The 28000-nt window shown below is 39.8% G+C and overlaps 1 protein-coding gene across 1 annotated transcript; it reads left to right on the top strand.

Moving 5' to 3' along the window:
* Positions 1 to 25: 25 nt before the first annotated feature.
* LOC130281815 (oocyte zinc finger protein XlCOF7.1-like) lies at positions 26 to 28000 on the top strand. The gene is made up of 5 exons (XM_056529468.1): positions 26 to 108; positions 12599 to 12705; positions 21257 to 21430; positions 23029 to 23149; positions 23652 to 28000. The coding sequence occupies exons 2-5, from the start codon at positions 12607 to 12609 to the stop codon at positions 25811 to 25813; spliced, it is 2556 nt and encodes an 851-aa protein (XP_056385443.1). The 5' UTR covers positions 26 to 108; positions 12599 to 12606; the 3' UTR covers positions 25814 to 28000.

Genomic DNA, 28000 nt, shown 5'->3' with positions numbered 1-28000 from the left:
ACAGCAAAGAGACCATAAACTACAAGTCCCACAATGCCCTGCTCTGCCGGAGAACTTCCTGTGTCTCCAACAGCTGGAGGAGAGGGAATGTGGAGCCTGTGCCGGGAGGTGAGGAGCGATGTGTTATATTATATAGTGTTATATGTGATATAGTGTTATATTATCTAGTGTTATATTATATAGTGTTATATGTGATATAGTGTTATATTATATAGTGTTATATGTGATATAGTGTTATATTATATAGTGTTATATGTGATATAGTGTTATATTATATAGTGTGATATAGTGTTATATGTGTGATATAGTGTTATATTATATAGTGTTATATATGTGATATAGTGTTATATTATATAGTGTTATATATGTGATATAGTGTTATATTATATAGTGTTATATGTGTGATATAGTGTTATATTATATAGTGTTATATATGTGATATAGTGTTATATTATATAGTGTTATATATGTGATATAGTGTTATATTATATAGTGTTATATATGTGATATAGTGTTATATTATATAGTGTTATATGTGATATAGTGTTATATTATATAGTGTTATATGTGATATAGTGTTATATTATATAGTGTTATATGTGATATAGTGTTATATTATATAGTGTGATATAGTGTTATATGTGTGATATAGTGTTATATTATATAGTGTTATATATGTGATATAGTGTTATATTATATAGTGTTATATATGTGATATAGTGTTATATTATATAGTGTTATATATGTTATATAGTGTTATATTATATAGTGTTATATATGTGATATAGTGTTATATTATATAGTGTTATATATGTGATATAGTGTTATATTATATAGTGTTATATATGTGATATAGTGTTATATTATATAGTGTTATATGTGTGATATAGTGTTATATTATATAGTGTTATATATGTGATATAGTGTTATATTATATAGTGTTATATATGTGATATAGTGTTATATTATATAGTGTTATATATGTGATATAGTGTTATATTATATAGTGTTATATGTGTGATATAGTGTTATATTATATAGTGTTATATATGTGATATAGTGTTATATTATATAGTGTTATATGTGTGATATAGTATTATATAGTGTTATATGTGTGATATAGTATTATATAGTGTTATATATGTGATATAGTGTTATATTATATAGTGTTATATATGTGATATTGTGTTATATTATATAGTGTTATATATGTGATATAGTGTTATATTATATAGTGTTATATATGTGATATAGTGTTATATTATATAGTGTTATATATGTGATATAGTGTTATATTATATAGTGTTATATATGTGATATAGTGTTATATTATATAGTGTTATATGTGTGATACTGTGTTATATTATATAGTGTTATATGTGTGATATAGTGTTATATTATATAGTGTTATATGTGTGATATAGTGTTATATTATATAGTGTTATATATGTGATATAGTGTTATATTATATAGTGTTATATGTGATATAGTGTTATATTATATAGTGTTATATGTGATATAGTATTATATTATATAGTGTTATATATGTGATATAGTGTTATATTATATAGTGTTATATATGTGATATAGTGTTATATTATATAGTGTTATATATGTGATATAGTGTTATATTATATAGTGTTATATGTGTGATACTGTGTTATATTATATAGTGTTATATGTGTGATATAGTGTTATATTATATAGTGTGATATAGTGTTATATGTGTGATATAGTGTTATATATGTGTGATATAGTGTTTTATATATGTGATATAGTGTTTTATATATGTGATATAGTGTTATGTTATATGTGTGATATAGTATTATATAGTGTTATATATGTGATATAGTGTTATATTATATAGTGTTATATATATTATATAGTGTTATATGTGTGATACTGTGTTATATTATATAGTGTTATATGTGTGATATAGTATTATATAGTGTTATATATGTGATATAGTGTTATATTATATAGTGTTATATATGTGATATAGTGTTATATTATATAGTGTTATATATGTGATAGTGTTATATGTGTGATATTGTGTTATATATGTGATATAGTGTTATATTATATAGTGTTATATATGTGATATAGTGTTATATATGTGTGATATAGTGTTTTATATATGTGATATAGTGTTTTATATATGTGATATAGTGTTATATTATATAGTGTTATATGTGTGATATAGTATTATATAGTGTTATATATGTGATATAGTGTTATATTATATAGTGTTATATATTATATAGTGTTTTATGTGTGATACTGTGTTATATTATATAGTGTTATATGTGTGATATAGTATTATATAGTGTTATATATGTGATATAGTGTTATATTATATAGTGTTATATATATTATATAGTGTTATATATGTGATAGTGTTATATGTGTGATATTGTGTTATATATGTGATATAGTGTTATATTATATAGTGTTATATATGTGATATAGTGTTATATTATATAGTGTTATATGTGTGATACTGTGTTATATTATATAGTGTTATATGTGTGATATAGTATTATATAGTGTTATATATGTGATATAGTGTTATATTATATAGTGTTATATATATTATATAGTGTTATATATGTGATAGTGTTATATGTGTGATATTGTGTTATATATGTGATATTGTGTTATATTATATAGTGTTATATATATTATATAGTGTTATATGTGTGATAGTGTTATATGTGTGATATTGTGTTATATATGTGATATAGTGTTATATTATATAGTGTTATATATGTGATATAGTGTTATATTATCTAGTGTTATATTATCTAGTGTTATATATGTGATATAGTGTTATATAGTGTTATATGTGTGATATAGTGTTATATTTAGTGTTATATTATCTAGTGTTATATATGTGATATAGTGTTATATTATATAGTGTTATATATGTGATATAGTGTTATATTATCTAGTGTTATATTATATAGTGTTATATTATCTAGTGTTATATTATATAGTGTTATATATGTGATATAGTGTTATATTATCTAGTGTTATATATATTATATAGTGTTATATTATATAGTGTTATATTATATAGTGTTATATTATATAGTGTTATATTATATAGTGTTATATTATATAGTGTTATATAGTGTTATATATGTGATATAGTGTTATATTATATAGTGTTATATATGTGATATAGTGTTATATTATATAGTGTTATATATGTGATATAGTGTTATATATGTGATATAGTGTTATATTATATAGTGTTATATTATATAGTGTTATATTATATAGTGTTATATATGTGATATAGTGTTATATTATATAGTATTATATGTGATATAGTGTTATATATGTGATATAGTGTTATATTATATAGTGTTATATATGTGATATAGTGTTATATTATATAGTGTTATATATGTGATATAGTGTTATATTATATAGTGTTATATATGTGATATAGTGTTATATTATATAGTGTTATATATGTGATATAGTGTTATATTATATAGTGTTATATATGTGATATAGTGTTATATTATATAGTGTTATATATGTGATATAGTGTTATATTATATAGTGTTATATATATGTGATAGTGTGATAGTGTTATATGTGTGATATTGTGTTATATATGTGATATTGTGTTATATTATATAGTGTTATATGTGTGATACTGTGTTATATTATATAGTGTTATATTATATAGTGTTATATGTGATATAGTGTTATATTATATAGTGTTATATATGTGATATAGTGTTATATTATATAGTGTTATATTATCTAGTGTTATATATGTGATATAGTGTTATATAGTGTTATATGTGTGATATAGTGTTATATTATCTAGTGTTATATTATCTAGTGTTATATATGTGATATAGTGTTATATTATATAGTGTTATATATGTGATATAGTGTTATATTATCTAGTGTTATATTATATAGTGTTATATTATATAGTGTTATATTATATAGTGTTATATTATATAGTGTTATATTATATAGTGTTATATAGTGTTATATTATATAGTGTTATATATGTGATATAGTGTTATATTATCTAGTGTTATATATATTATATAGTGTTATATTATATAGTGTTATATTATATAGTGTTATATTATATAGTGTTATATTATATAGTGTTATATTATATAGTGTTATATATGTGATATAATGTTATATAGTGTTATATATGTGATATAGTGTTATATTATATAGTGTTATATATGTGATATAGTGTTATATTATATAGTGTTATATATGTGATATAGTGTTATATATGTGATATAGTGTTATATTATATAGTGTTATATTATATAGTGTTATATATGTGATATAGTGTTATATTATATAGTATTATATGTGATATAGTGTTATATATGTGATATAGTGTTATATTATATAGTGTTATATATGTGATATAGTGTTATATTATATAGTGTTATATATGTGATATAGTGTTATATTATATAGTGTTATATATGTGATATAGTGTTATATTATATAGTGTTATATATGTGATATAGTGTTATATTATATAGTGTTATATATGTGATATTGTTATATTATATAGTGTTATATATGTGATATAGTGTTATATGTGATATAGTGTTATATTATATAGTGTTATATGTCATATTGTTATATGTGATATAGTGTTATATTATATAGTGTTATATATGTGATATAGTGTTATATATGTGTGATATAGTGTTATATATGTATGATATAGTGTTTTATATATGTGATATAGTGTTATATTATATAGTTATATATGTGATATAGTATTATATAGTGTTATATATGTGATATTGTTATATTATATAGTGTTATATGTGATATAGTGTTATATGTGATATTGTTATATGTGATATAGTGTTATATAGTGTTATATATGTGATATAGTGTTATATATGTATGATATAGTGTTTTATATATGTGATATAGTGTTATATTATATAGTGTTATATATGTGATATAGTGTTATATTATATAGTGTTATATATGTTATATATGTGATATAGTGTTATATTATATAGTGTTATATGTGATATAGTATTATATAGTGTTATATATGTGATATAGTGTTATATGTGTGATAGTTATATATGTGATATAGTTTTATATATAGTGTTATATATGTGTTATATGTGATATAGTATTATATAGTGTTATATATGTGATATAGTGTTATATATGTGATATAGTGTTATATTATATAGTGTTATATATGTGATATAGTGTGATATAGTGTTATATGTGATATAGTGTTTTATAAATGTGATATAGTGTTATATATGTGATATAGTATTATATAGTGTTATATATGTGATATAGTGTTATATTATATAGTGTGATATATGTGATATAGTGTTATATTATATAGTGTTATATATGTGATATAGTATTATATAGTGTTATATATGTGATATAGAGTTATATATGTGATATAGTGTTATATATGTTATATATGTGATATAGTGTTATATTATATAGTGTGATATAGTGTTATATGTGTGATATAGTGTTATATATGTGTGATAGTGTTTTATATATGTGATATAGTGTTTTATATATGTGATATAGTGTTATATGTGTGATATAGTGTTATATATGTGATATAGTGTTATATTATATAGTGTTATATATGTTATATATGTGATATAGTGTTATATTATATAGTGTGATATAGTGTTATATGTGTGATATAGTGTTATATATGTGTGATATAGTGTTTTATATATGTGATATAGTGTTTTATATATGTGATATAGTGTTATATTATATAGTGTTATATATGTGATATAGTGTTATATTATATAGTGTTATATATGTGATATAGTGTTATATTATATAGTGTTATATATGTGATATAGTGTTATATTATATAGTGTTATATATGTGATATAGTGTTATATTATATAGTGTTATATATGTGATATAGTGTTATATTATATAGTGTTATATATGTGATATAGTGTTATATTATATAGTGTTATATATGTGATATAGTGTTATATTATATAGTGTTATATATGTGATATAGTGTTATATTATATAGTGTTATATATGTGATATATTATATAGTGTTATATATGTGATATAGTGTTATATTATATAGTGTTATATATGTGATATAGTGTTATATTATATAGTGTTATATATGTGATATAGTGTTATATTATATAGTGTTATATATGTGATATAGTGTTATATTATATAGTGTTATATATGTGATATAGTGTTATATTATATAGTGTTATATATGTGATATAGTGTTATATTATATAGTGTTATATATGTGATATAGTGTTATATTATATAGTGTTATATATGTGATATAGTGTTATATTATATAGTGTTATATATGTGATATAGTGTTATATTATATAGTGTTATATATGTGATATAGTGTTATATTATATAGTGTTATATATGTGATATATGTGTGATATAGTGTTATATTATATAGTGTTATATATGTGATATAGTGTGATATTATATAGTGTTATATATGTGATATAGTGTGATATATGTGATATAGTGTTATATTATATAGTGTTATATATGTGATATAGTGTTATATATGTGATATAGTGTGATATATGTGATATAGTGTTATATTATATAGTGTTATATGTGTGATATAGTGTTATATATCAGGGGTGTGGAAATTTAAAAAAAAACTACTTGTCCAAGAGACTAAAGCGGAACACAAACTACTTGTCCTGGTAGATAAAATAATTTCAACCAAAATAGTCTGATTCCCCCCCCCCCCCTAGACCACCAGGGATGGATATAAGATCCCTTTAGACACTGCTGACAGCGGTGATCTAATGGGTTAATAGGCGATCAGTATGTCAGGATATTAGCGGGGGGAGAGCTGTATCTCCTCTTACCCCCCAGACAACCACAGATAAGTCTACATGTAACTTTTTGATCACCATAAAATGTCTCCTATGAAGTGACCAAAAATGAACAATTCTGGACAATTCTTTACATTTCCACCGTTCCCCGTACGGTTTAATTAACATTATATTTTAATAGTCTGGATATTTCCACATGCAGCGATATCACTTATGTTTATTTTTGTTTTATTTTTATTTAAAGAAAATAGGAAACGTTTATTAGGAAAGGGGCTTATTCACATATATTCGCACTTTATAAAATATTTTCATCACTATTTTTCAGTCTCAATAGGGACTTATGTGTTACTGGGGGGGGGGAGGGGGTTCTGCTTCTCCAGTTTATATGTTACTGGGGGGGGGGGGGGGGTTCTGCTTCTCCAGTTTATATGTTACTGGGGGGGAGGGGGGGTTCTGCTTCTCCAGTTTATATGGTGCATTTTGTGTCAGAAAATGCTGGAAGTTGCATTTAGTTAGTAGATAACTACAACTCCCAGCATGCCCTGATACAGCCTATGGTTGTGTGGGTGTTGCAGCGTGTTGCACTGTATAGTAGGACAGTTATGGTTATTGTGTTACATGCTGGGAGTTGTAGTTTTGGTTTGTGTCAGCTGCAGAGCCATAGGATGTGTCAGGGAATACTGGGAATTACAGCTAATAACTACAACACCCAGCATGCCCTGATGCAGCCTATAGCTCTGCAGCAGACCCGAACCAAAACTACAACTCCCAGCATGTTACACTTTATAGTTCTACAGTTTAGGTTATGGTCCAACATGCTGGGAGTTGTAGTTTTGGTTCGGGTGTGTTTGTCTGCATCCGTGGGGCTCTTGGTCGTTGGGTGAGTATGAAGGGGGGGGGGGAGGATTCTGGGGGCGCAATTTAGTGCGGGTGACCAGAAACCACTAAAAATAAAATTAGATGGCACAACTGGCGGTGGCGGCAGCAGTGCCCCCCCACATCATACATTACATACACACATCACAGATACATCATACACATATACCCTCACACCATACATACACCCACCACTGCCCCCATCATATATTACATACACACATCACAGATACATCATACACATATACCCTCACACCATACATACACCACTGCCCCCCATCATATATTACATACACACATCACAGATACATCATACACATATACCCTCACACCATACATACACCACTGCCCCCCATCATATATTACATACACACATCACACATATACTCACACTATACATATACACACACCATACATACACCCACCACTGCCCCCCATCATATATTACATACACACATCACACATACACTCACACTATACATATACCCTCACACCATACATACACCCACCACTGCCCCCATCATATATTACATACACACATCACACATACACTCACACTATACATATACACACACACCATACATACACCCACCACTGCCCCCATCATATATTACATACACACATCACACATACACTCACACTATACATATACACACACACCATACATACACCCACCACTGCCCCCCATCATATATTACATACACACATCACACATACACTCACACTATACATATACACACACACCATACATACACCCACCACTGCCCCCCATCATATATTACATACACACATCACACATACACTCACACTATACATATACACACACACCATACATACACCCACCACTGCCCCCATCATATATTACATACACACATCACACATACACTCACACTATACATATACACACACACCATACATACACCCACCACTGCCCCCATCATATATTACATACACACATCACACATACACTCACACTATACATATACACACACACCATACATACACCCACCACTGCCCCATCATATATTACATACACACATCACACATACACTCACACTATACATATACACACACCATACATACACCCACCACTGCCCCCATCATATATTACATACACACATCACACATACACTCACACTATACATATACCCTCACACCATACATACACCCACCACTGCCCCCATCATATATTACATACACACATCACACATACACTCACACTATACATATACACACACACCATACATACACCCACCACTGCCCCCCATCATATATTACATACACACATCACACATACACTCACACTATACATATACCCTCACACCATACATACACCCACCACTGCCCCCCATCATATATTACATACACACATCACACATACACTCACACTATACATATACACACACATCATACATACACCCACCACTGCCCCCCATCATATATTACATACACACATCACACATACACTCACACTATACATATACCCTCACACCATACATACACCCACCACTGCCCCCCATCATATATTACATACACACATCACACATACACTCACACTATACATATACACACACATCATACATACACCCACCACTGCCCCCATCATATATTACATACACACATCACACATACACTCACACTATACATATACACACACATCATACATACACCCACCACTGCCCCCATCATATATTACATACACACATCACAGATACATCATACACATATACCCTCACACCATACATACACCCACCACTGCCCCCATCATATATTACATACACACATCACACATACACTCACACTATACATATACACACACATCATACATACACCCACCACTGCCCCCATCATATATTACATACACACATCACACATACACTCACACTATACATATACCCTCACACCATACATACACCCACCACTGCCCCCCATCATATATTACATACACACATCACACATACACTCACACTATACATATATACACACATCATACATACACCCACCACTGCCCCCCATCATATATTACATACACACATCACACATACACTCACACTATACATATACACACACATCATACATACACCCACCACTGCCCCCATCATATATTACATACACACATCACACATACACTCACACTATACATATACACACACATCATACATACACCCACCACTGCCCCCCATCATATATTACATACACACATCACACATACACTCACACTATACATATACACACACACCATACATACACCCACCACTGCCCCCATCATATATTACATACACACATCACACATACACTCACACTATACATATATACACACATCATACATACACCCACCACTGCCCCCCATCATATATTACATACACACATCACACATACACTCACACTATACATATACACACACATCATACATACACCCACCACTGCCCCCCATCATATATTACATACACACATCACACATACACTCACACATACACATATACCCTCACACCATACATACACCCACCACTGCCCCCCCATCATATATTACATACACACATCACACATACACTCACACTATACATATACACACACACCATACATACACCCACCACTGCCCCCATCATATATTACATACACACATCACACATACACTCACACATACACATATACCCTCACACCATACATACACCCACCACTGCCCCCCCATCATATATTACATACACACATCACACATACACTCACACTATACATATACACACACACCATACATACACCCACCACTGCCCCCATCATATATTACATACACACATCACACATACACTCACACATACACATATACCCTCACACCATACATACACCCACCACTGCCCCCCATCATATATTACATACACACATCACACATACACTCACACTATACATATACACCCACCACTGCCCCCATCATATATTACATACACACATCACACATACACTCACACTATACATATACACACACATCATACATACACCCACCACTGCCCCCATCATATATTACATACACACATCACACATACACTCACACTATACATATACACACACACCATACATACACCCACCACTGCCCCCCATCATATATTACATACACACATCACACATACACTCACACTATACATATACACACACACCATACATACACCCACCACTGCCCCCCATCATATATTACATACACACATCACACATACACTCACACTATACATATACCCTCACACCATACATACACCCACCACTGCCCCCCATCATATATTACATACACACATCACACATACACTCACACTATACATATACCCTCACACCATACATACACCCACCACTGCCCCCCATCATATATTACATACACACATCACACATACACTCACACTATACATATACCCTCACACCATACATTCACCCACCACTGCCCCCATCATATATTACATACACACATCACACATACACTCACACTATACATATACCCTCACACCATACATACACCCACCACTGCCCCCATCATATATTACATACACACATCACACATACACTCACACTATACATATACCCTCACACCATACATACACCCACCACTGCCCCCATCATATATTACATACACACATCACACATACACTCACACTATACATATATACACACATTATACATACACCGCTGCCCACCCCACATCATACATCACATACATACATCACACACATTATGCATTACATAGACAGACATCATACACACATCATACATTACATACACATCACACATAGACAGACATTATACACACATCACACATAGACAGACATCATACACATATACCCTCACACCATACATACACCACTGCCCCCCATCATATATTACATACACACATCACACATACACTCACACTATACATATACACACACATCATACATTACATACACACATCACACATACACTCACACTATACATATACACACATCATACATACACCGCTGCCCACCCCACATCATACATTACATACACATCACACATCACACACACATCACACACACATCACACACACCCTACATACACAACCACCCTTCCTGCCGCCTGTATTCTCTGTCTCCTCACCTGAGCCGCCATGAGTGGACATCACACACACATCACACACACATCACACCCTACATACACAACCACCCCTCCTGTCGCCTGTATTCTCGATCTCCTCACCTGAGCCGCCATGAGTGGACATCACACACACATCACACACACATCACACCCTACATACACAACCACCCCTCCTGTCGCCTGTATTCTCTGTCTCCTCACCTGAGCCGCCATGAGTGGACATCACACACACATCACACACACATCACACACACATCACACCCTACATATACAACCACCCATCCTGCCGCCTGTATTCTCGATCTCCTCACCTGAGCCGCCATGAGTGGACATCAGGGCTGTAGTCCCGGCCGGTGTGAGGTGACATGGGTTATAAATCTCCCCTCACACCGGACGTCCTCTCTGTATAGTCGTTCGACATGACCTGGGAATTCACAACACAGGAGGGGGGGGGGGGGGGGGGAGTTCGTCTTTTGTGCAGCCCCCATGGCCGTATGCAGAAGTTTCTTGGTCCTTTGTCACACTGAGCTTAGTGTCCACCCAGCTGAACAGTCCCCGATGGGCATCAGGTAACAAAGTTGGTCAAGAAGGTTCTTAAGTGATTACAAGACCATCGACCATGGGAAATGTCTGTCTGGGGGCACCACAGTGAAGACGAGTCTGTGGGGTAGATGCCCATTAAACTGTTTAGTTAATCTGGGCCATTGTTTCTCTATAGACATTTCTCATACAGGTTATTGAGCTGATTTTATATGTTCTGCCTATAGAACCTACCATGATCATCCGGGGCCAAACATCTATCATGGATAAGAACAAAATGAATGAGAGCATCCTGAGCCTCACCCTGGAGATCATCTACCTGCTGACCGGAGAGGTGAGGGATTGTGGGAAATGGTCACATGACCTCTTATCTCTAGGGATAATACAGGACATGACCGGAGAGGTGAGGGATTGTGGGAAATGGTCACATGACCTCTTATCTCTAGGGATAATACAGGACATGACCGGAGAGGTGAGGGATTGTGGGAAATGGTCACATGACCTCTTATCTCTAGGGATAATACAGGACATGACCGGAGAGGTGAGGGATTGTGGGAAATGGTCACATGACCTCACTCTTATCTCTAGGGATAATACAGGACATGACCGGAGAGGTGAGGGATTGTGGGAAATGGTCACATGACCTCTTATCTCTAGGGATAATACAGGACATGACCAGAGAGGTGAGGGATTGTGGGAAATGGTCACATGACCTCACTCTTATCTCTAGGGATAATACAGGACATGACCGGAGAGGTGAGGGATTGCGGGAAATGGTCACATGACCTCTTATCTCTAGGGATAATACAGGACATGACCGGAGAGGTGAGGGATTGTGGGAAATGGTCACATGACCTCACTCTTATCTCTAGGGATAATACAGGACATGACCGGAGAGGTGAGGGATTGTGGGAAATGGTCACATGACCTCTTATCTCTAGGGATAATACAGGACATGACCGGAGAGGTGAGGGATTGTGGGAAATGGTCACATGACCTCTTATCTCTAGGGATAATACAGGACATGACCGGAGAGGTGAGGGATTGTGGGAAATGGTCACATGACCTCTTATCTCTAGGGATAATACAGGACATGACCGGAGAGGTGAGGGATTGTGGGAAATGGTCACATGACCTCTTATCTCTAGGGATAATACAGGACATGACCGGAGAGGTGAGGGATTGTGGGAAATGGTCACATGACCTCTTATCTCTAGGAATAATACAGGACATGACCGGAGAGGTGAGGGATTGTGGGAAATGGTCACATGACCTCTTATCTCTAGGAATAATACAGGACAAGACCGGAGAGGTGAGGGATTGTGGGAAATGGTCACATGACCTCACTCTAATCTCTAGGGATAATACAGGACATGACCGGAGAGGTGAGGGATTGTGGGAAATGGTCACATGACCTCTTATCTCTAGGGATAATACAGGACATGACCGGAGAGGTGAGGGATTGTGGGAAATGGTCACATGACCTCTTATCTCTAGGGATAATACAGGACATGACCGGAGAGGTGAGGGATTGTGGGAAATGGTCACATGACCTCTTATCTCTAGGGATAATACAGGACATGACCGGAGAGGTGAGGGATTGTGGGAAATGGTCACATGACCTCTTATCTCTAGGGATAATACAGGACATGACCGGAGAGGTGAGGGATTGTGGGAAATGGTCACATGACCTCTTATCTCTAGGGATAATACAGGACATGACCAGAGAGGTGAGGGATTGTGGGAAATGGTCACATGACCTCTTATCTCTAGAGATAATACAGGACATGACCGGAGAGGTGAGGGATTGTGGGAAATGGTCACATGACCTCTTATCTCTAGGGATAATACAGGACATGACCAGAGAGGTGAGGGATTGTGGGAAATGGTCACATGACCTCACTCTTATCTCTAGGGATAATCGTTAATTTTTAATGATAATTTGTTTTCCCTTAGTCCTAACAATGGCACAGATGGGGTATTCCGCCCCCCGTGGACTGGTTAGGACCTGTGGAAATTTTAGTGACAACCTTTAAATAAAAGCTTAGACCCTACCACCCCCCCATCCCTACTTATAGAAGGAAAGAGCCCCACCCCCTTGTGTAATTACAAGTAGAAAAAAGAAAAGAATAGTAGTAAGGGAGGGATTATTGTGCCACTGTTAGGACTAAGTGAAAACAAATTATCGTTGGCACAGATGGGGATTTAGCAAGCAGATACCCCCATGGGAGGGCTTTAACAAATTCAGGGGGCTCCAGACCCTGAGAAACATGAGACTCCCGAATGGCTTCCTTAATCCAGCGACTAATAGTTGGTTTGGAAGCCTTGTGTCCCTTACGGTCACTAGAAAAAAGGATTAGAAGGTTTTCATCCTTACGGAACTCCTTGGATCGATCCAGGTAGATCCTGAGACATCTCGATAGGTCGATGGTGTGAAGGCCTCTCGTATCTTCTGAGGAGTGGAGCGGAGCTAACACAGGAAGAGAAATAACCTGGTTGATATTAGTGAATGTTGGCACTTTAGGAATAAAAGTGGGCAAAAACTAAAGAAGAACCCTATCCAGGAGGAACTGAATGTAAGGTTCAAAAGGCAGAAAAAGCCTGGAGTTTTCCAACTCATTTTGCAGAAGTGATGGCCAACAAAAAAGGTAACCTTAAGTGTAAGGAATTTTAGATCCACCTCCTCTAAAGGCTCAAAGGGGGGAGATTGTAACCCCATGAGCACGACCGATAAATCCCAAGCAGGGATAGGTGGAATGATTCTAGGTTTAATTCTGGAGGCTCTTATCAGGAACCTTGTAATTAGGGGGTCTTGAGAAAGAGACTTATTGAGGAAAGCCGAGATAGCTGATACTTTCACTCTTAGGGTGGAAGGAGACAGTCCTTTGTCTAATCCATCTTGCAGAAATGGTAGGATCCTTTGGAGACAGTTGGCATAGCCAACACCAGGATGAAAATGTGCTCCATAATCTTTCATAAGATCTAGTTGTAGCTTCAGATCTAGAGTGCGACAATGTTCTCAAGACTGACCCTGAGAGCCCTTCTACTCCTGGAAGGGACCAATCAACCTCCAGGCTGTCAGGTTGAACATTTGTACGTTGGATCAGCTGTGAGTGTCCCCTGACACTATTGCTTGCTCTGGGGGAAGGCTCCAAAATTGACCCTAACTCATCTGAATGAGTTTGGTGAACCAAGCTCATTTGGGCCAATATGGAATGATGGCTATCACAGAGGCTTGGTCCTGCCTGATTTTCATCAATACCCTCGGGATCAAGGAAATAGGAGGGAAGATGTCGGCCAGCCTGAACCTCCAAGGGATTGACCGAGCATCTACCGCCAAGGGATTGTCCTCTCTGTAGAGGGAACAGAATCTGTCCACCTTGGCGTCTAACCTCTTTGCCATGAGATCGATCTCTGGCATGCCCCACCTGAGCGTAATCTGATGAAAGATGTCTGGATGGAGAGACCACTCTCCGGTTGGAAGGCCTCTGCTCAGGTGATCGGCTATTACATTGTGAGTACCCCGGATATGAACGGCCGATAAGTGGGTGAGGTTCAATTCTGCCCAATCCAGAATCACACCTATCTCTCTCAGGAGACTTTGTGGGTTCGTGCCTCCCTGTTTGTTTTTATATATATATATATATATATATATATATATATATATATATAGGACAGCTGTCTGACTGGACTCTCACAGTCTTGCCCATGAGGAGCAAAGTGAAAGAGAGCTAGTCTGTTTGCCCAGATCTCTAGGAGATTCGAGGATAATAACATCTCCTGAGTAGACCAAGTCCCTTGGACCGTCATGTCCAGAAGATGCGCTCCCCAACCTACAAGGGATGCGTCTGTGGTAAGTATAATCCAGACAGGTTGGATCAGAGATTTTCCGTCCTGAAGGTGAGCCCACCAACGTAGAGAGGATCGGACTTGAGGAGATAGGGAGTGCACAGAATTTAGTCTCTTTTTGGACTGTGATCCCACTTGGCTAGTACTTCTGATAGAAGCGGACAAAGGTGCCACAAAGCTCATGCTACCGCTTTTGTGGTTGCAGACATTAGTCCCAACATCTTCATTAGATAGCGGAGAGTTACCCGCTTGAGAACGAAGAGAGATTGGGCTGTGTCCTGTACTCGTAAGCTTCCTTTCGAGAGTTAGATGAATAGTCATCGCTACGGAATCTATCATGAAGCCTAGGAATCTCACGGATGTGGTTGGTTGGAGATTGGATTTGTTCCAATTGATTATCCAGCCTAGTTGATGGAGAAAGAACGCAGCGGTCTGAATGTGTTGGGAAAGGATCGCGGCTACCACAGAAAATACTACCTTGGTAAAGGTATGAGGTGCCGAAGAGATCCCGAATGGGAGGGCGACAAACTGATAGTGCCTTACAACTCCCTGAATTTGAACAGCGATCCTTAAGAATCTTCTGGACCCAGGATGGATGGGAATATGAAGATAAGCATCCTTGAGGTCCAAGGTTGCCAGGAAGTCCCCTGGCATAAGAAGATTGATAACGGACTGAATTGTTTCCATTCTGAAACGCTTCCGTCTGATGAAGAACCTTAAGTCTATGATCATCCATCATCCTCAAATCTCCTGTGACTTTGGGAACCAGAAACACTGGAAAATAGATGCCCGCCCCCTGCTCTTGAGAGGGAACTTCCTCCAAGGCATCCTTCTGGAGATATTCCAGAATATAGGCTTCCAAAATCTTTTGTTTGTTGGAAGGCAGAAGTCTGGTTCTTAAATTTGTTTTGGAGGAGTATCCTTCAGATCCACTTTGTACCCTTCCAAAATAATTCGAAGGACCCAGGGATCTTGGATATGGGTCCTCCAAGCATCTAAGAAATGGTTGAGACGTCCACCTACATGAAGCGATGGGAAGGGAAGTGGGGATAGAGTGGGCGCACAAGCTGGTATCCAAGAGCCTCGAGGAGGCCCGTAGTCAGGGCACCGAGGATCTTCCACCCTTGGAACCCCTAGGGCGTCTACCGCCCCTTTGCTTTTGGGACCCCCAATCTTTTTGGGGTTTGGCTTGGGAGCCAGATCTGGCTGCATACCTGGCGAAAGGACTGCTGAGGAAGGGACTTCTCTTTCCGATCAGACAGCCCCTCCATAATGCGGTCGAGCTCGGTCACAAAAAGAATGCCAGGCTCGTATGTCATGGCACACAAGGTGTGCTTAGAGGAGGTATCAGACCTCCATGGCTTCAGCCATAAGGGGCGACATAGTTTTAGCGGCCAACTTAAGCTGTTGAGGGGCGGCATCACAGAGGTAGTCGACGGCTAGACTAGCCGTCTTACAAGAGGTCAAAATGTCATCCCTAGAGACCCCCTGGTCTAAGTCAGCCTGAATCTGAGAAAATCTATTTCTCAGAAACTTATCCACCTCAGAAGAGGCTATCGACACAGAGGCTGATGCCGAGGCTGAGGAGTAAGTGCCGTAAAGCGCAATCTAATGTGGAGAACGGCTTCAACAGGAGTGCCGGCTTTCAATTGGCGCAAGGCACAGGAAATCAAATGGTGAGTAAAAGCAAATGTGGTTTATTCTCCCAACATGCAACGCGTTTCACTGCCACAGCAGCTTCATCAGGCAAGCCTGATGAAGCTGCTGTGGCAGTGAAACACGTTGCATGTTGGGAGAATAAAACACATTTGCTTTTACTCACCATTCGCTTTCCTGTGCCCTGCGCCAATTGAAAGCCGGCACTCCTGTTGAAGCCGTTCTCCGCATTCTTTCTTTCAGCCGGCTGCGGACACCATTACTTACATGTGCTCACCATTGTTGTGTATGGGGCTACACAACCCTATCAGGTGAGCTTCCTTCCTAGCATGCATCATTACCATACAGGTCTCCCTTTTATTACACCATGGAGCGCTGTATTCTTTCTCTTTTCTAGTAAAGCGCAATCGGCCTTACGGTCCATGGCATCCTGAAGGCTGGAACCATCATCAGAGGGCACAGAGGTCCGTTTGGATAATTTGGAGATGGCCAAATCCACCTTGGGCACAGGTCCCCAGGAAGATACTTGGCCTTCCTGCATAGGGAACATGCTCGTAAAGTGCTTGGTAAGCACGGGACCCTTCTCCGGCTTTTTCCATTCTGTCTTCATTAAAGACAGCAGGGACTTTAAAGGCCCTAGGCCCCTTAGAGGCAGATGAAGAGCCTTCACCCCCGTAGGCATCATGGTCCCCTGACCTGATAGACCTTACCAGCTGCTGAGTTTTTTCCGGGAAGAAGAAATATTGAAATTTCTCTTCCTCCTCAGATGATGAGGACTGGTGAGTCTTCACGCGTTGCTTCTCCTGACACCTCCATGGATCTTGGTGGTGAAGCTGGTCTTGATCACTTGCTTGCGGACACCATCTGGTTCAGCTCGTCAATGGAGGCTCCCATCGTGTTCATATTGGAGGACACTAAATCCTTAAAGGGGTACTCCAGTGAAAAACTTTTTTTTTTTTTTTTAAATCAACTGGTGCCAGAAAGTTAATCAGATTTATAAATTACTTCTATTAAAAAATCTTAATCCTTCCTGTACTTATTAGCTGCTGAATACTACATACTTCTTTTCTTTTTGAAACACAGAGCTCTCTGCTGACATCTCTGTCCATTTTATGAACTGTCCAGAACAGCATATGTTTGCTATGGGGATTTCCTTTTACCCTGGACAGTTCCTAAAAATGGACAGAGATGTCAGCAGAGAGCACTGTGCTCGTGATGTCAGCAGACAGTTCTGTGTTTCAAAAAGAAAATAATTTCCGCTGTAGTATTCAGCAGCTAATAAGTACTGGAAGGATTAAGATTTTTTAATAGAAGTAATTTACAAATCTGATTAACTTTCTGGCACCAGTTGATTTAAAAAAAAAAGTTTTTCACCGGAGTACCCCTTTAACCCAGACAACCATGTCCTGGATCGTAGGTTCCTGCTGGACCTGGTATCTTGCACGACACGAAGGACAGTGGGAAAATTGATAGTGGTCCTGACAGTCGTGGCACTGTAAGTGCTTCCTTTTGGAGGACTTCTTAGTTGATGCCTCATGGGAACCGTCAGCAGACGAAAATAAGAGCAGCTAAAAGATGGGAAGGAGAAACCATAGTACTCCAGGAGAATAAAGCTTTACCATAAGGAAAGCAAGAAATAGTAAAGTCACAAAATAGTAGCTATAGATGCGGCACTCAATAGTAATTCTCTAGGTAAAGTAGGCGGAGTACAACACTACCGCTCCAGGAGGCCGTCAGTACCTGCTGAGCGGACTTAAATAGAGCCCAAATTGATTGAGCCCTAAGCTCCTCCCCAAACTGGGAGGAACAATAAAAAATTTCACATTATCAAGCAAAATAATATATAAGGTCCTCTACCCTAACAGGGAAGGAAGGGGTTAAGGGACCGCACTACTAATGTGATAAAACTATACTTATAACAAGTTTAAAAAACAAATGAAATCGGAGGGGCGAAAGTGACGTCAGACGCCATCCACCACCTATCCGGAGCGCCGAGCGCTACAGGAAGCCGGTGCATACACTAGGAGCCGGACCAGAAGTGACGATAAACGCCACCGGCCCCCTATCCTGAGCGCTACAGGAAGCCGATGCATACACTAGGAGCCGGACCAGAAGTGACGTCAGACGCCACCCGCCCCCTATCCTGAGCGCTACAGGAAGCCGGTGCATACACTAGGAGCCGGACCAGAAGTGACGTCAGACGCCATCCACCCCCTATCCTGAGCGCTACAGGAAGCCGATGCATACACTAGGAGCCGGACCAGAAGTGACGATAGACGCCACCCGCCCCCTATCCTGAGCGCTACAGGAAGCCGGCGCATACACTAGGAGCCGGACCGGAAGTGACGTCAGACGCCATCCACCACCTATCCGGAGCGCTACAGGAAGCCGGCGCATACACTAGGAGCCGGACCAGAAGTGACCATAGACGCCACCCGCCCCCTATCCTGAGCGCTACAGGAAGCCGGCGCATACACTAGGAGCCGGACCGGAAGTGACGTCAGACGCCATCCACCCCCTATCCGGAGCGCTACAGGAAGCCGGTGCATACACTAGGAGCCGGACCAGAAGTGACGTCAGACGCCATCCACCCCCTATCCTGAGCGCTACAGGAAGCCGGCGCATACACTAGGAGCCGGACCAGAAGTGACGTCAGACGCCATCCACCCCCTATCCTGAGCGCTATAGGAAGCCGGCGCATACACTAGGAGCCGGACCGGAAGTGACGTCAGACGCCATCCACCCCCTATCCTGAGCGCTATAGGAAGCCGGCGCATACACTAGGAGCCGGACCGGAAGTGACGATAGACTCCACCCGCCCCCTATCCTGAGCGCTACAGGAAGCCGGCGCATACACTAGGAGCCGGACCGGAAGTGACGATAGATGCCACCCGCCCCCTATCTGATGCGCCGAGCGCTACAGGAAGCCGGCGCATACACTGGGAGCTGGACCGGTACTGACGCCGACAGCCCCGGTCTCCTACAAAACAGTGCAGAGCGCCGCGCCAGGGAAAAGACACCGGCAGCCAGGTAAATGAAATCTATCAGCAGTTATACTGCCCATAGTAGCAAAAAAAGGTTTTTGAAAAGGGAAGAATCCCAGGTTTTCAATATATAAATAAATGTATATAGAAAGAATAAAAGTAAAGGGGGGGGGGGGGGGGTGTTAAGGTCTACAGCATTTATTTAAAGGATGTCAATAACATTTCCACCGGTCCTAACCATTCCACGGGGGGTGGAATACCCCATCTGTGCCACTGGTTAGAACGTAAGGGAATACAGGACATGACTGGAGAGGTGAGGGATTGTGGGAAATATAAGAGGATATGACTGTGAGGGATTCAGGGAATGTAAATGTTTATCAGTATCTCAATACATAGGATTACACTGTGGTAAAGAATACCTCGAAAAATTATGTGACCCCCGGAACATGTGCCAATGCATCAGGGGGATTGAGCTGGAACCAGGAGCTGCCATCACAATCATATGAAAGAAACAATGTCCAAAAGCTCCTGGATCTCGCCTGTAAGATAGTGGAGCTTCTGACAGCAGAGGTGAGTGGGAATACTGGGACATTATACAGTAATGGAGGGGTCTGGTGATGACTGGATAGGTGACACTGCTGGGACATTATACAGTAATGGAGGGGTCTGGTGATGACTGGATAGGTGACACTGCTGGACATTATACAGTAATGGAGGGGTCTGGTGATGACTGGAGAGGTGACACTGCTGGGACATTATACAGTAATGGAGGGGTCTGGTGATGACTGGAGAGGTGACACTGCTGGGACATTATACAGTAATGGAGGGGTCTGGTGATGACTGGAGAGGTGACACTGCTGGGGTATTATATAGTAATGGAGGGGTCTGGTGATGACTGGAGAGGTGACACTGCTGGGACATTATACAGTAATGGAGGGGTCTGGTGATGACTGGAGAGGTGACACTGCTGGGACATTATACAGTAATGGAGGGGTCTGGTGATGATTAGAGAGGTGACACTGCTGGGACATTATACAGTAATGGAGGGGTCTGGTGATGACTGGAGAGGTGACACTGCTGGGACATTATACAGTAATGGAGGGGTCTGGTGATGACTGGAGAGGTGACACTGCTGGGACATTATACAGTAATGGAGGGGTCTGGTGATGACTGGAGAGGTGACACTGCTGGGACATTATACAGTAATGGAGGGGTCTGGTGATGACTGGAGAGGTGACACTGCTGGGACATTATACAGTAATGGAGGGGTCTGGTGATGACTGGAGAGGTGACACTGCTGGGACATTATACAGTAATGGAGGGGTCTGGTGATGACTGGAGAGGTGACACTGCTGGACATTATACAGTAATGGAGGGGTCTGGTGATGATTAGAGAGGTGACACTGCTGGACATTATACAGTAATGGAGGGGTCTGATGACTGGAGAGGTGACACTGCTGGGACATTATACAGTAATGGAGGGGTCTGGTGATGATAAGAGAGGTGACACTGCTGGGACATTATACAGTAATGGAGGGGTCTGGTGATGACTGGAGAGGTGACACTGCTGGGACATTATACAGTAATGGAGGGGTCTGGTGATGACTGGAGAGGTGACACTGCTGGGACATTATACAGTAATGGAGGGGTCTGGTGATTAGAGAGGTGACACTGCTGGGACATTATACAGTAATGGAGGGGTCTGGTGATGATTAGAGAGGTGACACTGCTGAGACATTATACAGTAATGGTGGGGTCTGGTGATGATTAGAGAGGTGACACTGCTGGGACATTATACAGTAATGGAGGGGTCTGGTGATGATTAGAGAGGTGACACTGCTGGGACATTATACAGTAATGGAGGGGTCTGGTGATGATTAGAGAGGTGACACTGCTGGGACATTATACAGTAATGGAGGGGTCTGGTGACTGGAGAGGTGACACTGTTGGGACATTATACAGTAATGGAGGGGTCTGGTGATGATTAGAGAGGTGACACTGCTGGGACATTATACAGTAATGGAGGGGTCTGGTGATGATTAGAGAGGTGACACTGCTGGGACATTATACAGTAATGGAGGGGTCTGGTGATGATTAGAGAGGTGACACTGCTGGGACATAATACAGTAATGGAGGGGTCTGGTGATGACGGTATCATTGTGTGTCAGGTTCCTATAAGGTGTCAGGATGTGGCGGTCTATTTCTCCATGGAGGAGTGGGAGTATGTAGAAGGACACAAGGATCTGTACCAGGACATTATGGAAGACCCCCGGCCCCTCACACCTTCAGGTACGAGGACATTTGTTTTCATAAAATATCTTCCCTTTTGTATGTACAGTAAAGTCAGCAACCGTATGTTTTGTACTTTACGTCACATATTAAATTTTTTTTAAATTCAAAGGGAGTAATATATCAGTAAGTTCAGGGTTAATTACAAACTTCATTTTAATTGGTGTCATCAGGGGATTTGACCATTTGGCTTCAAAAAATATATATTGGTTATCTGCCTTGACTACCGCCATGTCCATCCTGATGGTTCCCGATCCTGGCTAAGCAGCAATTCCTCTCCGATCATTAGCAATAACCGGGTCCTGCCTTGGTCAATGACTAAGCTAACGTTTTCTCAGGAAATGCTCCCGAGCCGGGACTGGGCACCATCGAGGTGGAGACAGTGGGGGATGTGGTTAGGGGAGTATGCAACATAAATGTGGCCAGACAACTCATTTTTTAATTGTATGAATTGTATGGACATTTCTTCTGGATTCTAACTTCCTGTTCACTTTTTGAGCAGCTGGATTTGGAAATGAAGAACATAAAGAACAGAACACATCCGCACCATCACCGAACTACCGAAAACATAAGGATGGGGACAATAATGGGCACCTTGTCCATCATACCATGTGTGAATCTTCTAATTTCTTGGAAGAATCATGTAATAAAGGAAACTTCACAAATCCCATCAATCAAACACAACCATATCCATTAACTTATATAAAGGAGGAACCAGTCTCCAATGATGGAAAACCCATCACGGAACCCAACGTTTATCCACCCACAGATCATACCCAACAAGATACAACTACAATTATCAAGGAGGAATCGGCCTCAAGTGACGGAGGAAACCTCACACAGTATTGGATGCATCCTATTAAGAAAGAACTAGATCTGAGTGATGGTGGAACAGCCATGGACCCCAACATTTACACACCCACGCATTATACACAACATCCAACTATTAAAAGGGAACCATTGTCATGTGATGAAGATATCGCAAAAAACAACGCTTGTACTTCCATAAACCATATACAGTATCTATCCCCTTATATTAAGGAGGAACCCCTCTCATGTGATGAGGTTCTCACAGAATCACACAGTTATAGACCCTCAGATCATACACAACATCAGAATACTTGTATCCAGGAGGAACCAGTCCTATATGATGGAGGAAACCTCAAAGACTCCTGTGTATATACACCCACAGATCATACCCAGAATATACGTCTTCCTAGTAACAAAGAACCAGGAAATGGTGGAGTCCTCATAGACCTTAACGACTATACTCAACATCCAACTACTCCTATTAAGGAGAAAATGGTCTCTTGTCACAGAGAAAACCCAATAGACCATGACAGTCATACACCCTCAGATCACAGACAACCACATCCAACTACTCATATTAAGGAGAAATATGGCAACGACATTACAGACACCAACAGTGACCATTACATAGATCTGACCCAGAATCTGGTTCCTCATGTTGAGAAGGAGTCGGCTTCTAGTAACAGAGAAAGTCTTGTGGAAATGGACATTCAGGCAACTGTAGATGGATCTACTTACTTACTCAACAAACCTATCCCAATAGACCATATACATCATTCATCTACGGAGGAACCAGTGTTGGGCAAAGAGCCATCATTACAAAAACATAAATGTTCTTCACCCGAGGAACCAGAAGCCAAAGACGGTAAGAAAAGGAAGAAAGAAGTAGAACAGAACTACATGGATTTAACACTAAGGAGCGAAAAATTTAACTGCACCGTTAAGCAGGCAACAAATTATTTTCAGATTCTCTATAACTGTCCCGAATGCCCGGCGTGTTTCCCCAGCAATGTGGAACTGGCCAAGCACCAGCTCAACCACACAAGGAGATTGCCTTTCATATGTTCCTTATGTGGCAGATGTTTTGGGAGAAAATCTGAACTTGTTGTACACCAGGTATTTCATGGAAGTGACACGAACGCATCCACGCATGGTACCCAGATGGACGCTCATGGGAACGTAGATGGGACAGAACAACCTCGACCTCCCCAGGTAAACCATAACCTGGACTCCTATGATGGAGAACGCTTCACAACCCCTGACTATGCTATACCCTCAGATCACACACAACCCTATCCATCATCAACGGAACCGGCCTTGGAAGAAAGGTCATCGTTACAGAAACCAGAATCTTCTTCACTAGAGAACAAAGATGTTGGCAATAAAAGTAAGAAACAACCAGAAAAGAACAATAGCAAAATAAGAGTAAGTAGCCAAAAATATTTCTGCACCATTCACCACACAACCGATTCAATCGAGATTCTCTATAACTGCCCCGAATGTCCGGAAATCTTCACTAGCAACCTCGACCTTGCCAAGCACCAGATCATCCACGCCGGGGGACTGTCTATTATATGTGCCGTATGCGGTGTGAGTTTTGGGAGAAAATCGGATCTTCTCATACACCAGATAACACATGGGGGCAGTAATAATCTGCCTCGAAAAAACTCAAAATCCTCGAAAACCACTGCCCTGTTGGAATGTGGTAAAACATTTCTGAATCAACAAACAAAAGCTTGTCTGGGTCATGGAAAAACCACGACGTTGAAAGATCATTCAAGTGTCCAGAACGTGGTGGTACAATCGAGAGGAAAACCTGTCGAGCAATTCATGAGAACGCAAGACCACTGCTGACTGTGACCTTTCCAGAAGTGAAGATAAATTAAAGGGGTACTCTGCCCCTAGACATCTTATTCCCTATCCAAAGGCTGGGAACCCCTGCGATCTCTCCTGCAGCCCCCCCCCCCCCCCCAGTCATCTGCTGCACGGAGTGAAGTTTGCTCCGTGGCTGATGACTTTCGCCCCCTCAATGCAAGTCTATGCCTGCCACGCCCCCTCCCATAGACTTGCATTTAGGGGGCAGGGCGTGACATTACGAGTGGGCGCACCGTGCAGCAGATAACAGAGATCGCGCGGGGGGTCCTACCAGCGGGACCCCTGCTATCATGCATCTTATCCTCTATCCTTTGGATAGGGGATAAGATGTCTAGGGGCGGAGTACTCCTTTAAGTGAATTGAAGAAGGTCAAGGAGCTTTCATATGTTTTTGTGGGGGAGATACCTGACTAAGACCCCATAACCGGTTCAAATGTTCTCGTGGTGGAGATACCTGGCGAAGACCCCGTAACCGGTTTCAATGTTGTATGTATTCTTATTTTTGTGAGGAATAAAGGATTTTCTATTTTTTTATTTTTTATGTTGAAGCCCAGATGACTGTGGTTTCTTACATATATTAGACATCTGTTGGTAGAGCGTCTGCCCGGCAGAGTGGAGCCCCCTAAGCTTTAGGTGAAACAATTGATATTTGAAAACCTATTTTTGTTTCTTCTGCTCTAATATTGACGATGTTCAGAGTGTGGTCACCAGTCTATGGATAGAAAGTGTGGGGAACACTTCTCTTGTTCTAAACAGACATTACAGAACCCACACCCACAGGGAGCCTTTCAGGCAGATTGCTCGAATATCCTTGGACCATAATATTTTTCAAAAAGTGGAAGAATACGATTAATCCTGTTGTAAGGGTCACGGCAGGTGGTGGATCCTTTGGGCCTGTGTGGATGAGGAAGTGAGCTGTGCCAGGGAGCGGAGTCTAAGGTGCCGCTGGTTTTCACCAGAGACCGCCGCAAAGCGGGATGGTCTTGCTGCGACAGGCGGCACCCAGGTCGCTACCCCTGGCACGACTTGTCCACACAGGTAGCTGGGATGAAGCGTGGTAAAGATGGATAAGGACAAAACTGAGTCAGGATAGCTGAAGGTCAGGGCAGGCGGCACAGTAGCAGGGTCTGGTCACGGAACAAGGATCAGGTACATGGATAACCAGGAACACAGGAGACACAGTAGCTTTCTCTCAGGCACAAAGGCAACAAAGATCCTACACAGGGCAGGGGGAGGTGCACACACTTATAGGGAAGAAACAGGTGAAGACACTAAGGTGTACTGGCCCTTTAAATCACAGAGCTCCGGCGCATGCGCCCTAGGAGGCGGGGGGACTTGCGCTGGGACTGAGAACAAAGGAAGACCAGGGAGGTGAGTGATGGGCTGGAATTCGCATGTGGGTGCATCCCGGTGATGCAAATCCCAGCCCCGCCAGCAGCGTTTCTGGCCGGACCGCTGAAGTTACACCTGTTCTTGTTACAAATGATGGCCTATCCAGGTATGCGGAGGTCTGGATCTTGACTGCCCTATCAATCAGCTGTTTAAAAGGGCCATGACATGGGTGGGGATTGGGTGAATTGGACACAGCTGTAGGGCCTAGCCATTAAAGTACAGTAGAGCTGCCCAGTACAAACAGATGTAGTCTATTCAACAACTCTTCATCTGGAAGATGCCAAGAGTCCGAACCAAAATGATCCAGCACCAATGGCCTTTACTGAGCATCGGACATTAATTTTAAAATCTTGGAAAACCCCTTCAGGTTTTAATGTTCCATTTGTGTGACCTTTAAAGAAAGTCTCCTTTTTATTATCCACAATGTCAGATCTTACCACTCCCCACCAGCCGGGCCTGGAATCTAGGCTTTAGGTGCAGTTCCTTTCCTTAAGATATGACATTCCAGGAGAGATCAGGGCACCAGTCCCATCATGTGTCCCACTGGGTACATTGGACCTAAGCGGCTATTTTACCAGGGTGGCAACATGATGCCACAGAGCTTTTTATTTTCTTATATATTATTATTATTATTTTAACTCTTTTCTAATCAGCTTGCACTATAGGTGGCTTTTGCCCAACACAACCACCCATAGTACAACAATGTTATGAGGAGGCGGAGCATCACCTCCTTGGAGTGTTAAAGGGGTAGTCCAGTGGTGAAGGATAGGGGATA

Source organism: Hyla sarda, chromosome 7 (assembly GCF_029499605.1).
Source record: "Hyla sarda isolate aHylSar1 chromosome 7, aHylSar1.hap1, whole genome shotgun sequence".
Lineage (NCBI taxonomy): Eukaryota > Metazoa > Chordata > Amphibia > Anura > Hylidae > Hyla > Hyla sarda.
Note: the sequence above shows the minus strand (reverse complement) of the source record. Positions and strands in the feature narration are given on the sequence as shown.